The sequence below is a fragment of the Embiotoca jacksoni genome, unplaced genomic scaffold, assembly GCF_022577435.1.
Source record: "Embiotoca jacksoni isolate LCO1_2020_lvr unplaced genomic scaffold, fEmbJac1.0.p SCAF_5, whole genome shotgun sequence".
NCBI classification, from domain to species: Eukaryota; Metazoa; Chordata; class Actinopteri; family Embiotocidae; genus Embiotoca; species Embiotoca jacksoni.
Window position 1 is genome coordinate 19,798,057 of NW_027185403.1, and position 18,470 is coordinate 19,816,526.

Sequence of the window (18,470 nt, forward strand, 5' to 3'; positions counted from 1 at the left end):
ACTGATGTGCACATTGATGCCATGAAACAGGGTGTCCCAGAGCTTCACGCAGCCTCGCCCAGTTCGCCCCTCACCCCACAGTGAATCCTGCTGCCATCTCTTCTCCAGGTATAATGACACACAGGCACTCAGCTGTCTACATGATGTAAAAAAAATCAAATAAAAAAAAAAAAATCTTCATTTGCACCAGTCCTCCAGTTCTAACGCTCATCGCAGGTCTCTTTCAGCTGTGGGCTGGTTCAGCGTGGCGCTCCGACTGGTCTGCAGCTATGCAGCGCAGTCTTTTGAAAAGGTGTCATGGGTTAAATAATAAGAAATGTTGGACCATGGGGTTTTGGAGCTTGGCCTCTTCTGAATAATTTCTTTAATTTTTATTTTTATTAAACCAAATGCAATTTTAAATAACCAGATTCAATTCAATTCAATTTTATTTATATAGCGCCAAATCACAACACAGGTTATTTCATGGCACTTAACATGTTTAAAGTCCTTACAGCAAGACTTTACAATATTATACAGAGAAATCCAACAATTCAACAATTCCCACATAAGCTAGGAGGGAAAAAACTATTTTTTCAGGGAGAAAAACCTCCAACAGAGGGAAGGAAAAACTCCCTCTTAACAGGAAGAAACCTCCGACAGAACCAGGCTCAGAGGTGGGCGGCCATCTGCCTTGACCAGTTGGGGTGAGAGGAGAGCAGAGACAGAAAAGGACAGCATAGATATACAAGAGAAGAACTTGGTGGAGACGACAAGCACAGGGCAGAGACATGCAGCTCCATGACGGGACATCTGCAAAAGAAAGAACAGAAACAAAGCCAGCGAGGGAACTGAATGGGAAGACAACAGATAATAAGCAAAAACTATGGGAGATAAAAAGCATTAAGTTCATGAGATGTGATGGTGAGATATGAGTCTATAGAGAGTGAAAGAGTGAGAGGAAAGAAGCTCAGCGCATAACGAGGTCCCCCAGCAGCCTCGGCCTATAACAGCAGAACTGCAGGATGGTTCAGGTCTACCTGAGCCAGCCCTAACTATAAGCTTTATCAAAAAGGAACATTTTGAGTCTAATCTTAAAGCCAGAGAGGGTTTCTGTCCTTCGAACACAAACTGGGAGCTGGTTCCACAGGAGAGGAGCCTGAGAACTGAAGGCTCTGCAGTAGAATGGGAATTCTACTTCTGGAAACTCTGGGAAGCTGGCCAGCATTCTGAGAGCGAAGTGCTCTGCTAGGATTATATGGTTCTATAAGATCTCTAAGATACAATGGAGCCTGGTCATGAAGAGCTTTGTAAGTCATCAAGAGAATTTTAAATTCTATTCTTGATTTCACAGGAAGCAGTGAAGAGAAGCTAAAACTGGAGAAATATGATCTCTCTTGCTAAATCCCATCAGTACTCTTGCTGCAGCATTTTGGATCAGCTGCAAGGTTTTTAATGAGTAATTTGGACATCCTAACAACAAGGAATTACAATAATCCAGCCTAGAAGTAACAAACGCATGAATGAGTTTTTTTGCATCACACTGAAGAAGGATTTTCCTGATTTTATTAATATTACGTCGATGAAAGAAGGTAGTTCTGGAGACTCACTTTATATTGTGGCTAAAGGACAAATCCTCATCAAAGATGACTCCAAGGTTCCTCTCAGTTTTGCTGGAGGCCAAGACAACATCATCTAGAGTAACTAAGTGATTAGGAAAAGAGTTTCTGAGGTTTTTAGGACCAAGTACAAGAACTTTTGTCTGAATTTAGAAGCAGGACGTTTTTGGTCATCCAGGCCTTTATGTCTTTGAGACAGGCTTCAAGTTTTACTAACTGATTAGTTTCATCTGGTTTTATAGAAAGATATAGCTGAGTGTCATCTGGCATAACAATGGAAGTTTATGCAGTGCTTCCTGATGACATCTCCTAATGGAAGCATGTACAAAGTAAAAAGTATTGGGCCTAACACTGAGCCTTGTGGAACTCCATAACTAACTCTTGTTTGTGTGGAAGACTCATTGTTTACATGAACAAACTGGAATCTATCTGATAAGTAGGATTTGAACCAGTCTAATGCAGTTCCTTTAATCCTCATAACGTCTTCTTTTCTCTGTAATAAGATCGTATGATCAATCGTATCAAAAGCAGCACTGAGGTCCAGAAGAACAAGTACAGAGGCGAGTCCATTATCTGAGGCTAATAAAAGGTCGTTAGTAACTTTCACCAGAGCTGTTTCTGTGCTATGATGAACTCTAAAGCCTGACTGAAAATCTTCAAACAGATCATTCCTTTGTAAATGATCACAAAGTTCATTTGCAACAACTTTTCCAAGGATTTTATAAATAAAAGTTAGGTTGGAAATGGGTCTGTAGTTTCCTAAAACAGCTGGATCAAGAGTCGGCTTTTTAACTTAACTTTTAACTTTAGCTTTAAAAGCCTGTGGTAAATAGCCGGTTACAATAGATCGGTTGATCTGATCTAATATGGAAGTATTAATTAAAGGGAAGACTTCCTTAAAAAGTTTAGTTGGGATGGGATCTAACGGACAACTAGAGGATCCAGATGAATAAATAATTCTAGTTAACTCAGAGAGCTCAACAGGAGAGAAATTTTCCAAGTATACATCTGGTCCTACAATTGCTTCCAGTGCTGCTTTGCTTAACATCACATCAGTGATGGTATCAGGAAGGGTCGGCCCGATTCTCTCCCTAATAGTAAGAATTTTATTAGTAAAGAAGTTAATTAAGTCATTACTGCTGAGAGCTGAAGGAACTGTAACTCTGCGTCCTGGCCTCAACCCTGGGATGTCAGGTTTTAGGGCTGTTAAGAGTCATGGCCATATTTCTAGAAAGAAGAGCTGCACCATCCAAAGTAGGATGGATGCCGTCTCTCCGGATCAGACCAGGTTTTCCCCACAAACTATTCCAAACGTCAATGAAGCCCACATTGTTAGCGGGACACCACCTTGACAATCAGCGAAGTGAAGACGTACGGCAAAACATGTCATCACTGGTCCGGTTAGGAAGGGGTCCAGAGAAAACTACGGAGTCCGACATTGTTTTTGCAAAGTTGCACACCGATTCCACTTTAACTTTAGTGAACTCCGATTGGCATAACCGGGCGTCATTACTGCCGACGTTAATAACAATATTAATGACTCCTTTACATGTATTGGTTAATATAGCAACACAGTTCAAATAAGAAAAAGAGGGCTGATATTTTCTTAAGTTTCTGAAATATATGGTTTTTTTTGTCATTAAGTTATTTTCAATGATATTAATGTGCCATTAGTGTGAAACCAAAATATGTGTCAGGACTCTACTTTACACTCCTTTTAATTTGCTTCAATGGAAAACAAAACTTTTATTTTTGAGTTTTACCAGATTCAAATGAAAATATAAAGGTATTTCCAAGTGCCTTCGCTAAATTGTTTTAACTCCCCCCAGTCCAGACTGTGCAGCAGATCTTTGTGCTGAATGACGAGACAAAGACACAAAACAAACGAGCTGTTGAAAAAGATTTACTGTTTTCTTGTAGTTTCTGGTAAAAATCATTTAACCCACAAATTATCAAGAACCCCCCCCCCTACACACACACACACACACACACACACACACACACACACACACACACACACACACCACCCTGACTTCCCCCCAATAACAATACAATAGAGAAAGAAAACTACATTTGGAAGACACAAAGGCAATATTAAGCTTAACAATTTGACCAATAAATGACACCAAAAGAAATGTTGTTTTCATTTTCTAGTACTTGATTATTAAATACATGAAAAGCTGCAGATGCAGGTGTGTAGAGGTAGAAACCACTCCTCCTTAGATTAATGATCACATCACCAAACAGTTCTCCTTAAAACAGACACAAAGAACATCCTTCCAGCTGCTTCATGGTGTTCAAACAAACTGTTTCAAATATTATTTCAGTCATGTTAATGTGATTAACACATTTCCACGTGTGAATCAAATAAATAAATAAAAAAAAAGAAGTTTTTTTTCATTAACAAGATGGCGGCTTTATGTGCCATTCTAACTTTGTGCTCTCCAACTCCGTTATACAGATCAGTGTAAGTGAGGCGTGACGCCAAACAGTGTATCGTGGAGGGAAAAGCGCACGCTCCCAGTAGCTTTCCAAAAAAACGGATTCTGAGTCTTTAAAGACTTCATTTTTTAGTACGCTCTGCTGCCATCCTCTGTGTGTCATCTTACATTTCATTTAGCTGCTCGTCTCTCTGCTTTGCTTCTAATAAATCTGGCCGACCATTGTCCTCATAATGGTCCGGTTGGTAGTTCACCACTGCGTCGAGCTGCTTTCCCCAAACATGTACAACAGAGTTTAGAGTAAAGACCCAAAGAGACACATTAAAGGGAAAAAACGGCAGTGTGAAATACACCGGAATCATCCTTTAAGTTTATTGAGAGGAGCACAAAGTCCCTCTCCCTTCAGTTGAAGACAAAGACATGTCGCTGAAGGTCAGTTGAGAGCGTAGTTGAACTGGTTGGAGAACTTGTCATGTTTTCTCTTGTCAGCTTTATTCAACACCTGAGCCACTCTGCTCATGCTGCTCCTGGGGGCAGGAGGGGGGAGTAATGGGGGAGGGGGGGGGGGATTACAAAGAAACTTCAACAACAACCAAGCCGTGGCCGATTTACAACCCATATTTCCAGACTTTTAGTTGTTTTATTCGGCAAATCTGATTTTCATTTGTCACATTATAAGTTGAAACACGAAACAAATCATTCAATTCAAACAGCTATTTCTGCATTTATTAAAGTTGAAAGGAATTCATTGTTGGTATTTTTTTGTCTACATTGAAAAATGCCCTGACAAGGACCAAAACAAAATATTCTTTTAACTGGCAAAATTTTCTCCTTTCAAGAAAAATACCAGCAGGGTAAGAAAAGATGACTCGATAAGTTTTCTCAAAAGATACAAATATAAAAGTATAAAAATCTACCACTACAAAGAATAATCTTTAAAACAACAATGCTTATTTGTCTTTAAAGTCATCCCAGTTTAGGGGTTTCTATCTTTTCTTAAAACTGTATATTTTGGCATTCATGCCTTTTATGATAGAGACAGTAGAGATGAGATATGGGGAAACAGAGAGGTGTTTTTATATTTTATACAAATGGTGTCAAATATTAAGATAAACATACAGTAATTGTATGTTTTGTTGTGGCCAAAGTTATTTGAAATTTCAGGCTTAACTGAACATCATGCTTTTGTATTGCAGGGGGGAAGCTTCTTATCACTTCTCTCATCCTAAAAGCTGCTGTGTGGTGAGATGCTCTACCAAGTAGACCCGTCAGCTGCCTGACTGAAAAACTGAAACTTTGAGAAGACAAAAGTGGATACAGGCAAAAAGACGTGAGATATCAGAAGGAAGAATGGGAATGGGTCATGTACCATGATTATTATTACAGTTGCTAATATGGCCATGTATGCTGTAGAGGTTGAAGCTAACGAAGCTAAAAGGATTTCATATTATGGCACCAACTGTTTCCTCAGAGTTCGATGTGTTGAACTTTGTCTCTAGCTTTGAACCCCTCCATCCTTGTGTCTGACGTGTTTGCATTGAACTGTTTTGGTATTGGTATCTGTAATGTTGCAGCCACTAGATGTCCTAAGCTATTGCACTCAAAATATAAACCATCTGAAGGGACTTTCAAAGAGTGGTATCGCTTCTATATAGATTGATATCGTTTCCATACATACTTGTTGAAGACTTTCTTCTCCAGCCTGGAGCGGGACGTGTTGGTTCTCTGCTTCAGATCACTGAGGTTGGGGTATTTCTTCTTCTTGCCTTTCCCTTTCTTACCCCTAACCCGATCAGAACCCAGGTCCTCTCCTGTCGCTGCCTCGATATCTCGCATCAGCTCTGCGTCGCGCCAGTCTGAAACGGGGAGAACACGAACGAAGATTTTCTCACAACAAAAAACACCTTTGAAAATGAAAGTTTGACAAAACCTATTGCAATTTTAAAAAGCTAGACCGACAGGCAGTGAACAAGGCTTGTTGGTCCACAAGGTCGGTGAGCCTGGTTCTGCCGGAGGTTTTCTTCCTGTTAAAAGAGAGTTTTTCCTTCTAGCTATTGCTCATGTAGGAATTATTCTATTGAAAGGAAAGTGCCCTGAGATGACCTGTGGTTTGATTTGGTGCTATACAAGTAAAATGAAATTATATTGAACTGAACTGAGGGTTTGAAAGGGTCCATGTGTCCTGTAGAATAAATCTTAAATGAGCCTTATCTTCCATTTCTATACAACTCTGCCTCACCTTAAAATATCAGCTAAAGGGATAGTCATCGGTAGGGACAGTAGTCTCTGAAGTAAAAATATATTTTATGGTCTAAATTCATCTACAGACACTGTGAAAGGAAAACAAGAAAGAGCAACAAAATAGCGGGACACAAATGACAACAACGCGGCGACCAGCATGCCGACATTTTAAAGAAAACAGTATGACTTTAACAAATGTCATTTTCATGCGACAGTCTTCTGCGTTCATGAGCTATCAGCTGGAACGAGTGCAGGATTATTACACTGCATTGGCGTTATCTAACATTTTAGCTGCTCGTCACATCAAATAGTTTGACAACTGCATGAAAATGAGACTCAAATTCACTAATAAAAATAGACAGAAATATCTGTTGCTTAAGACTAAACTGAAACTAATATCGTTCAGAGGACTAAATGTAAAAACATTTCTGTGTCCAAAGACCAAAATGAACCAAAATCAGAAGTTAAAATTAACTGTCAACTTATACTTGACCGAAGAACAAGATAATACAGTGACAGAACCGAGTCAAAGCCACCGTTACTGCAGCTGATACTATATTATGTTTTTAAAACAATTTGGATTATTAAATCTAAGGTACCCACTTCTCTCTAAAAACAGAGCCAGTAATGTCTGTTGAAGTTTACATCATCTACATGTAATGAAGAGCTCCGTCTACTGTTATTACACCCTAAAACCTGAACAAAAACTAATTTGACTGAGAAGTGTAATGAAGTAATTACAGCTGATAACATAAATGAGCTCACACTGCCTCGCTTTTAAAGACAATGAGCGGTAAACAGTGTTTCCTCAAGGCTCATTTGGATCCAGTTCTGGTGCTAATGAAAAGTGTAATGTCATAATTCTGGCTGATAAAGTAAAAGCGCCTGTAATGCAGAGTAATGACGGTCTAAACGAAGAGACACTTCTAGTTAATGACGTACTGCGGCCGAATTAGAGATAAACCTGCAGTAATGCAAAGTAATTACACTGTGATTGTGAAGGGATTGAAGCCGGGCTCTCTGCTCTGTCAAAACACTGACCCCACCTCAGTATGTGTGTGTGTGTGTGTGTGTGTGTGTGTGTGTGTGTGTGTGTGTGTGTGTGGTTATTAATCAGCCAGTCTGACCCTGGGTCTGACTGGACCTTCAACTATCCCTCATTACACAAACACACACATATAGACACAGACAAACTTGCACTCGCACTCGCACTCACACACACACACACACACACACACACACACACACACACACACACACACACACACACACACACACACACACACACACACACACACAGAAGAGCGGTAATTGAAAAGCAGCTGGTGTATTTAAGAGAATCATTACTGCTGAAAGAGGAGCAGCTGCATTTACATTTGATGTGTACGTATGTGTGTGTGTGTGTGTGTGTGTGTGTGTGCGTGTGTGTGTGTGTGTGTGTGTGTGTGTGTGTGTGTGTGTGTGTCCTCTGTTACTTTGTTGTTGGGAGTTTGGGAAGATAAAAAATAAAGCGTAGACATAAGAAGTGAAAGAGAATAAAAACAAATTTAAATAACGCAGAAATATAAAGAAAGGAAAGACAGAACGAAATAAAAGAAGAGAAGGTGAAGAGAGAAAGACAGTCTGAATTTAATCAGTGTTGCAGCAGGGCTCTTTTCTCTGTCAACGCCTCTTAGCCCTTCCAGCTGGGTCTATGTGTGTGTGTGTGTGTGTGTGTGTGTGTGTGTGTGTGTGTGTGTGTGTGTGTGTGTGTGGCCTGGCCCCTGCCCTCACACACACACACACACACACACACACACACACACACACACACACACACACACACCTACAGCGAGGCTTTCTGGGGTCTTTGGTGGGTTCAGACGTCTCTCAGCCACGCACCACTAAGCACAGTGACACGGCTTGTCTGTGTGTGAGGGAGAGAATGAATCCAGACGAGCACGGCGGAGCGCAGCATCAACGCCCCTGTCAGTCACTCGGTCCGCTCACTGGACTCGTACGTTGGCAGTCTGTGTGCGAGGGTTGGATTCGAAACACTTTGGACGATGAAAACGCTCATTAATATTAGACAGAAGTGGACAACGGGATCTGAAAACCTGCTGGAACTTGCCGAGCTCATGAAGTGATTTAGTCCTAAATAGGAGAAATAACAAACCAAATAACCAAAATGTCAGGTAATCAAAATGTATATTTTGAATTTACAGGTCATGAAAATCAACAACTAAACTCATGTTTAGTTTTAGCCAATGCGAGCCCGGGGTAATCTCAGCAGCTAGCTTCCTCTTGATATAGCTCTTTGGCTTTAGCTGTACTTGTAGCCGTCTCTTAATGACTTAGGCTGTTTTAGATGTGTGTCTGTGGCCTTCTTCACATCACAAGTAGACAGGTGTACATGCACAGAAAGTAATTATATATTTTTTTGGTTTACCTGAAAACTTGACAGAGATAATGTTCAGAAATTTACATTTTCACATCTAATGAGTTTAAAGATTTTAGAAGGTATCGCAGCCTGAGGCTCTTAAGTTATCAGTTATGCCGGATGTAAACGGGCCCGTAACTGTAGCTGTGTATTCTCCTGTTTCTCTGTCTGCGACTCAGATCTTGGATTCTGTTAACAGAGCTGTCTAATTACCACCCTAACAACACGCAGTCCATCTTATAATCAAATAAAAAGAAATGTAAAAACAATGCAAGTGCCAGATATAAAAAAAAAGTGTGTCACCAATCGATCATTAAATCAATGATTTAAATGACAGAATAAAGACAGCAACAATCTTTCTGTTTTCTTCACTTCTTAGTGTATAAAAATGTTAAATGGTAGAATTAGTTTCGAGCTACTACTAAACTATTTCACTTGTTTCATATTCCCCTTTTTCTATTCATTTGTATTGGCCAATCTCCGATGCACTCCAGTCCTAGTATCTGTTGGTTCCCGCTCTACTCTCGTGGAGGTGCAGTTGGCTGTGAGCTTCCTCTCATGGATGTCACCACCTGCTTCTTTTCATCTGTCAGTAAGAAGCTTCATCAGGAAGGTTTATGACCAATGAAAGCCACACGAGCGCTCGACGCCAGCTTCCCACCCACCAACTCAGCTTAGTGCACTTTGTGAGGTACTGGTGAACCCCCATTTCTCCTGGTAGTTTGCCATAATTACTGCGCCAAAATCCCTTTTAAATGTAAACTGATTCAAAGTGTATACTGTAAAAATAACAGAATAAACTTTAACAATAAAGGCAGACATAATTTCACTGTGACAACAATGACAGAAAATAATTCATTTTCAACTCATGACAACAAGTTGACGGTGTCCGCCAACAACGTCCCGCCAGTCCCGGTGGTTCCAAACTTCAATTTCACAATCGTATAGTCGACACTTTTTCAGAGACAATTTACAATACATATTCACATACAGGTCTGTAAAGAGTTCTTGGACTTCATGGTTTAGATTTTGTCCTGACGTGAACTGTCAATTGTGGGATCTTAATGTACACAGTTGTGTCTTTTTAAACTACCGCATGTCCAATCAATCAGTTTGTCACGTGGACTCCAGTCAAGTTCTGGACACATCTTAAATATAAATAATGCTAATGAGCCTAAATACTTCTGCAAATGAGAAATTATTGATTGTAGATAGTTACCAAATAAAAAAAAAGGAACAACCAGAAATTGTATCCATTCAAAATAAAATCTAAAACACAACAGAGTGTGAACAAATGAAGGAGTTCAATGTCAATTTGAGCCAGTATGGTGTTCTAATAATGGATTCACTATTTATCATAAGTATCTGCTGGTTTCGCCCCTTAAATCTGACAAATTGATGGTTTTAGATTTTTGTTTGTCATATACTAAAGATAGTAAACTCTGTATTTCTGAGTGCTGGACCATTCGAATAACAGCATATCAAGATTATGATTTAATTATTTTATAGACAAAATAATGAATCAAATAACTGTTAGTTGCAGCACTTATCTGTAAGTTGAGTTTTGATTTATTGACAACATTTTCATATATTTACAAAACTGAACATGTCAGACTTTGTCAGAGAAAGAATGAAGTCCTGGACAATCATCTTTGTCACTGGTGTTTGTGGAGGAGATAAGGAGGTTAAAATATGATCTATTATCAACTATCACTTTACCATAAATGACTTTGCACATTTATTTACAAAATGTGACAAAATTCAGTTATAATCAATTCGAGTTTTAGTTGGTTGGGAGTTGTACAGTTAACACAAGTGTAGTTGTGGTTATAATGTGCAACTGTGGTCATCAATGCAATATGATAATTCAGCAAGAGACTATTAAGTTCCAGCCATGTTGGTTGTATAGCTGCCAACATGGAAGTGGTCTCAGCAGACCTTCACAATGTCCCTCCCTGGCTGTTTAACCCCACTGTAAATGCCTGTGTGCTTGTGTGTGTGTGTGTGTGTCTGTGTGTGTGTGTGTGAATGTTTGACTGAATGGGCAGAGGGAGCTGAGGCCAATGGTCCATCAACTCATTCAGGCCACTGCCCCCCCCACTGTGAGATTGATTTGTGTGTGTTGCGTGTGTGATTGACTCGTGGATCGATAGTGTAGTTGGTAACAAAAGATGCTATTTCACATCTCACTGGGCTGCATTCCATGGTCACGCACACACACACACACGCACGCACGCACACACGCACGCACACACACACACGCACGCACGCACGCACACAGGCACGCATGCACACACACACACACACACACACACACACACACACACACACACACACACACACACGCACGCACACAGGCACGCATGCGCACACACACACAGACACACACACACACACACACACACACACACACACACACACACACACACACACACACACACACGGGGCTGGTGGTTAACAAGACACTGCAGGCAGCTGCTGGACATCCTGCAGACTGGTGACTCTCTTGGTCTCGCGCACACGCACGCACACACACTTAACAACAAAACCACACACAGTTGAACAAAGATCCTGTGTGAAGCTGACGACCACACAGCTGACCTGCTCTGTTATTTTCTCTTACAAACGGTTTGTCCTCAGCTCAGAGTCTAGACAGCACACTGAGCTGTGATTTATATTACTATTGGTGCATTAGAGGAAAAGAAATCATCAAGCCTCATCTGTCCGTCTGAGCCAGTCATTCACAGACTGATCTGAAGCATTTACTCCATGTTGGAAGACCACTACACCACGTCCAGTCCAGTTTACACTGACACTGTTTCTAAAAATCAACCAACGGCAGTTGAAAAAGAACAAAACTGACTAAGGCTTTTACCAACTGTCCCACATCTTTCATCTGCATTTTCCACGGTAGATGAACGATACTAATTTTTTTTTTACTTTTACTAAAAAAAGGTCACTCAGTTAACAAATTAACTCTTACAAACTCACCAATTAACAAATTAACTCACTAACAAACCCACCAGTGAACAAATTAACTCTAACAAACCCACCAATTAACAAATCAACTCACGAACAAACCCACCAATTACTTAACTCACCAATTAACAAATTAACTCACAAACAAACCCAACAGTTAACAGATTAACTCACTAACAAACCCACCAACTAACTAAGTAACTCACAAACAAACTAATCAATTAACTAATTAACTCACAAACAAACTCACCAGTTAACAAATTAACTCACCAACAAACACACCAATTAACAAATTAACTCACAAACAGACACACCAGTTAACAAATTAACTCACTAACAAACCCACCAACTAACTAATTAACTCACTGACAAACTCACAAGTTAACTAATTAACTCACTAACAAACCCACCAACTAACTAATTAGCTCACTAACAAACTCACCAATTAACAAATTAACTCACTAACAAACCCACCAAATAACATTAATTCACTAACAAACCCACCAACTAACTAATTAACTCACTATCAAACCCACCAATTAACAAATTAACTCACCAACTAGCTCATAAAGTCACTAACAACCTCATTCACTGGCCCCACTTTTGCTCAGGTAAAGAATAGTCGTCTTGAAAAAGACTGAGTTAAATCCTACGAAAGACTAGTAACTGGAACTTTAGCTACTTTTTTGGACCTAAAATGATCCACCTCCGAAGACAATGAGATGCAGCTCGAAGCGATCGCAAAAGTAGAAAATGGACTTTAGTTACAAATCTTCACATTCGCTACTGTCACACAACACGGATTTTACAACACAGCGCTCTGAGGAAAATGACTGCTCGGTTTGTTTAAGCTCAGGAATGTTTAAGGTGTGTGTGTGTGTGTGTGTGTGTGTGTGTGTGTGTGTGTGTGTGTGTGTGTGTGTGTGTGTGTGTGTGTTAGTGTTTGTGAGTTTCACATCTAACCAGGATGCTGCTCTCTCTTCGCCCTCTCCTGCTGCTCCTCCCTCACTCGGTCCTCCTGCCGGCAGGGTCGACCTTCCTGGTCTCGTGGAATGATTTGGCCATGGAAAGGACACTGGTGGAGACATAGTCCCAGCTTGACCACTCAGCACGTAGAACCACAAACACACCTGCAGTAAATGTGTCATTTTAGGAGAGGCCTTGAGTTTGTTCCATTACCTTGAGGCGGTCCTGTCTCTGACACAGCTTTCCATCCCCCAGTGGAGCTCTACAGAAATGGGTGACGGGGGTGAAGCTGCCAGGGAAGGAGATGTATCTACTCCTGCTCTCTGCCAGCAGCTCCTGGTTCTCCACCTCCTCCTCCACGTCTATGGGAACCCAGAACTGATGCTGCGAGGTCGACCTGCAGGGAGGAGAGAAAAAGGATACAAGTTACACAGAGACTTAAAAAAACAAACATCTGAGACTGTTCAATGCGGTTAATAATTGCTGACCTGGAATTCAATGTAAAAATCAAACAAGTGGTTAGAAAACTCAGCCTGATTAAACATTATGCAAAATGATGTTGGGAGCAATCTGACAGTAGTACAGGAAGAAGGAAATTGATTTATTTCAAAGCAACTAAATAAAGTCGAGAGTTATAATAATATAACTATTAATTATATTGAATAATAAATAGTATAGTTATAATTATATAGTTATACTAATGTCATCCTTCCGTTTAATTCTGGTTTAAAAAAAAAAAACAGTCACTAGTGACATACAGGAACACGTCCATGGACTCTAGGGTCGTGTGTATGTCTGTCTTTGTGTGGACTGGTGATAACGTGTGTGTGTGTGTGTGTGTGTGTGTGTGTGTGTGTGTGTGTGTGTGTGTGTGTGTGTGTGTGTGTGTGTGTGTGTGTGTGTGTGTGTGTTGTGTTACTTGATGATCTTGCCAGCGTTGGGCTGCTCTTTGCCCCAGTAATACAGGTCCAAACCGAATGGAACCACTGGAGCTTCAACGCCTTTCTGGTCTGAACTGGACTGAGACGAACTCGCGCCTGAGGAGCTGCTGATATAAAGATAGAAGATAGAAAGGCTTGAAAAAAACAAAAGAAAGATGGGAAACAAAATGCAATAGAATGCAATATAATGTGGCCTCATAATAATAAGATGGCCTAATGGCTGTCGGCTCAAAGGGAGATAGGAAGAGCTCCATCTTGCATTTGGAGGAATACGCCTGTGCTACTCACAACGCATCGTGGGCCCACCCCTCCCGTGTCCTCTACGATGCGTTGTGCTCGCTCCATGATTGGTCCAGACTGTCCAGCGTTAGTCCAGACTTGCTCAGATAGAATAGTGTGCCAGCTATCACAGACTGTAGTCATGCAGTAATCTGCTGCACACATTTAGGGACTGGAGCCTCTTAAGAAAGAACAGTGTGCTTCCAATAGAAGCAATAGAAGGCCTCATTGTTGCCTGTCCAGTTCAGTTTATTGGTTTTGTGCAATACAAAGAACCTGTATGAGTCCACCATCATTATTTCCTCCCTGTAGATGGTACTAGGTGTTGGGGGACTGAAGTCCACTGGTCTTGCCAGCGTTGAGCTGAAGCTGGATCTTCCCAGACCATCTGATGAAGCTCCCTTCCACCTCTCTGCACTCTTCCTACTGGTCCTTACTGATGCAGCCCATGATGGCGGAGTCATTAGAGACTTTTCTGGTGGAGGCCCGTTCCAAAGTTGAAACTGAAGTTAGAGATGTCGATATTGAAGAGAAATGGTGAAAGTGCGGGTGCTCGGTGTGCACCGGTGTTTCCCAGGACCGTATCTGACGAGCCATCCTGAGGCTGGACGAACGAGCCTGAGCAATGTAGCTCATAATTAATTTTAAGTGTCCTTGTAAAATGTGATTTTTATTCAAATCAAAAAAGTATTTCGATGTTGTAGGCCAACTGTCGCATCATATTGAACTGAATTTTCTGGTGTTTGAGAAGTATGAGAAGTGAAGTGGGCTGGAAAAGGAAATGAAAAGCTGATGAGTGATGATCAGTGCGGGTGTATCCTGCAGAAGTAGGGAGGTGAAAACATGGGAGAAAGAGGGTAAGAAGAGGAAAAAGGAAGTGAAGGAAGATGAACCCAGGGAGAATTAAAGATGGTAGAAGTGTTTATGAAGAGGTTAAGAGGACTTGGTCACCTGGACTCTATGGGCGGAGGGATCTTCTGTCTGAGGAAGCGCAGCGTGGCAAATGCAGATGTTGGATCCTGCTCCTCCTCTATAAGTCGCTTCAGCCGTCTGGAGGAGGAGGAGGAGGAAGAGGGAGGAGGAGGAGGAGCTGCAGGTCTATTAGGTGGAGGTTTCTTTTGTGTGGCTGGTGCTGTTGAGGTGGAAGGAGATGGATCCAAACCTGCCAACAGAGAAAGGTGGTCACTTAGATCAAAGATGGGTTCTGATGACCGGTTCCATTCAGATCCGGTTCTTAGTTAGAAATCTACAGAGATTTATTAACTAACAATTCTCCCATTAATGCTTTTAACCTTCCTGGTTAGCTTTGCCTGTTGCTCTCTCTGATTAAAATATCCTTCTTCACAGTATCAGAAGATGTTCATGTGAACTTCATGTTAACTGTAAAGTGTCAACTGAAACTTGTGTTTTCTCCAACCTGTGGCCTGAACTTCTCCAAAGACTGTTTTACACATCACTCTGTAACATCGCTCTACAGCTGCAAGCAAACTGGGTTTTTGCAGTTCAACAGATTGGAGACTAAAAGTTGAAGTATTTCTGTCTTTTCACCCAACAGCTGATCACAGATCCAAACGAAAACTTTGACATGAAGTAATTTATGAATTTGGTTGCTGTCAAATAATGAACGTTCAATTTGGGATTTACAAACATGTATTTGTTAGATCCTGGATTCATAATGATTTAGGCATTCTGGTGAAAATTTATTTTTGACTTGAAGGATGGGTGGCCAGGAGTTCATCAGTAATATTTACAAGCATCCTCTGGGGGACTCTGACTTTTTTGGGGACTTTGTTTTTGGTGTCATGAAATCTGTTGGGTTGACAAGTATAAATCTTAAATCATTCAGAACTGACTGATTCATTTTAAGGCGCAAACAGGAATGAAGAAAGACATGCAACAATGTGGACTCATATCCGCAGAATAAGTTATGTCAGTTGTTGGCTGTGTGTGTGTGTGTGTGTGTGTGTGTGTGTGTGTGTGTGTGTGTGTGTGTGTGTGTGTGTGTGTGTGTGTGTGTGTGTGTGTGTGTGTGGTCAGATGCAAGATCAACGGGGTCTCTGGGGGACTGAGCGGGACTTAATCACACACGTCCATGCATAAACACATCAGGTGAGATCAGAGGGAAGCGGTAAGCCGAGAGCTGCCAACATGCTGATCCCACACATTATTAGGACCGGCCTGGATGCTTTGGAGATTCAGTCACTGCCACCATAGACTAATGGATTTATTACAGACCGTGGACAGGTTGTGTTTTTTTAAACTCTTTTTTTGTGTGTTTCAACGGTGGCAGAGTTTACTTGCATATTATATACTGCTTTAATTACAAAAACGTTGAAATATAAAACAAAAAACCACCCAGCTTCTGTATGAACATAATTGTTCGAAGTTGTGAGAGTGTAAAAGTGGAAGAGAAGCCACATAAATCTTATCCATGTGCCTCGTTGTTTCTGTAAGCTGTTGCTAACCAGAGCCAGAGACATGTTTTTGGTTTGTTCGTCCGTTGACTTATGTCCTACTTTAATGGATGCAATATTTCCATAATTTGTTGATGGAATTTCTTCAAATTTGGCACAAATGTTCACTTGGCCTCAAGGATGAACTGGTGATTAAAAGTCAAGGTCCCTGTTTGCTCAACTCTATTACATTCATCACCTTTAATTGAATACCAAATAGGTGACAAAAATTTTGGGTATCCACCTTTAACTAGTGATTTTAAAGCTCTTCTGTGTGTGACACGTTCACGTTTTAGAACATTGGAAGCATTGTCTACTGTCATAGATTCAATTTTGTGTTCTATCTGATTTAGGTTTATTGGCCGAGCATGTGAACACATAAGGTTTTATTACATATATCATAGGAGTCGGGACAAATACGGATGTCAATTGCGCCTTGACCGGTTGGTGGATGCATACAACTGCGTGGCAGTAACTCTAGTTTTTTAATTGAATAACAAACCGGTCTTTGCTGCTGTGTTGTGTTAGAAATGGTGAAAAGATAGAAATTGGTTCCAAGTTTCATTAAAGGCTGATGTGTTGTTCTTGTGTGAGGTCACCATTTTTTTATTGAGATATATTCAGAGAGCAAACTGTTCTAGTGATTCACGTGTATTGATTTTGTCGATTTCCAGTTTAGCTGTATTGCTTTTTTTGAGTGCAGATGTTTAATGGCGACCAACTGGAAAATTTGCGACACTGCCCCTCAAGAGGGCATCTCCCAATAGTCACATAAAAGTAAAGAATGAAAAAGGCATTCATTCTTTTTTTTTCTTATTTTCATTTATTTATGCAGTTAAAATGCGCGCTACAGTTTGTTGGCAACCAAACTACTGACATTTTATAACAAGTTCGGCAAACGCTGCTGGAAACGAGGTCGGTGAGAGCGTGAGGATTAAACAAACAAAAACCAAAACGATTAGCTGCAAGGCGACAAAACGCTCTGTAGAGCTGAGGGGAAATACAGAGTAGGATAATTGTCTGAAGGTTTATCAATGTTGGCAATGCCGTTCACATCACACAACGATGTGATCCATTGTTAATGACCAAATATTAATTGGAACAACTTAATGAACGCAGCGTGGAGAAGGAGAATAAAAGAAAATAAGAAGGCTTTGTTTTGGTTTCTGGTTTTATATTTTCTAATACTGGTAAGGGGTTCAGGTGGGACTCGTACATCATGTTTTAAAATACTCGCTCTTATCCCAACATCACCTCCTTTCTCCTTCCTGGATGGTAAAATAATGACTCAATCTACTCTTTTAGGGCGCCAAATGGCAGAGGTTTGTCTGGATGTTGTGGATGTTAAGAAGAGCAGATCAATGGGAGGAAATGTGTGTGTGTGTGTGTGTGTGTGTGTGTGTGTGTGTGTGTGTGTGTGTGTGTGTGTGTAGTGTGTGAGGGGGCTATAAGAGAAAGACCTAGAAAAGTGAAGCATTAACAGGGTTTGAGAGAGAGAGAGAGAGAGAGAGAGAGAGAGAGAGAGAGAGAGAGAGAGAGAGAGAGAGAGAGAGAGAGAGAGAGAGAGAGGAAAGGTGGAAAGAGGTATTGACTTTCCCGGGTTAAGCAGGGCCTGTAATTAAAATGTTAATTTGAGAAAGAGAGAGATAGTGTCCTGACAGCAGAGCGAGGGATAAGAGGACTGATAATCAGAATGACAGAACAGGACAGAGGGGCAGAAAGAGAGAGGGGAGAGAAGGGACGAGATATTGATGGCGGAGGAGAGTAAATAGAAGAAGGGGCAGATGAACTCTGGAAGAAATGAGATGAATAGAAAGAGGAGAGAAAATGTAGAAAAATTATGAATGTGATTCTACTAGCAGGTGTTGAAACGAGTGAGGAAGACAGAACACAAATGAAACAATATTGTAATCGGAGAAATTAGAAGAGAAAAGAAGAAGCGATGTGATAGGGAGAGGAACAATGACATACTGAGGAGTACAGAAAACCATCGATAGTTCAGACTTTTAATAATCAAAGTATTCTTTGATGCTGGTAATCATCTACAAAATCGTAACATAAGATGTCACTGGTTCCTTGGAGACGGGTGAGCTTTGCCAATTAAACATACTTGAATAAAGGCAGCAGCAGATGATGATGATAAAATAAGACCA

General features: G+C 40.8%; 1 protein-coding gene across 7 annotated transcripts in view; it reads right to left on the reverse strand.

The window, feature by feature from the left end:
* Nucleotides 1-416: 416 nt before the first annotated feature.
* The window catches only part of uvssa (UV-stimulated scaffold protein A), a 43,376-nt gene continuing 25,322 nt past the window's right edge, over nt 417-18,470 (reverse strand). For 5 of the 7 annotated variants that reach the window (XM_069170795.1, XM_069170799.1, XM_069170798.1 and 2 more), the window contains exons 10-15: nt 14,816-15,026; nt 13,564-13,692; nt 12,858-13,041; nt 12,642-12,753; nt 5,718-5,895; nt 417-792 (exon numbers count right to left, since the gene is read on the reverse strand). In XM_069170795.1, coding sequence (XP_069026896.1) covers nt 651-792; nt 5,718-5,895; nt 12,642-12,753; nt 12,858-13,041; nt 13,564-13,692; nt 14,816-15,026 — 956 coding nt within the window. In that variant the 3' untranslated portion in view covers nt 417-650. Of the gene's footprint in view, nt 793-3,485; nt 4,567-5,717; nt 5,896-12,641; nt 12,754-12,857; nt 13,042-13,563; nt 13,693-14,815; nt 15,027-18,470 lie in introns of those variants that run through there. The other 2 variants (XM_069170796.1, XM_069170801.1) reach the window with 2 other exon arrangements.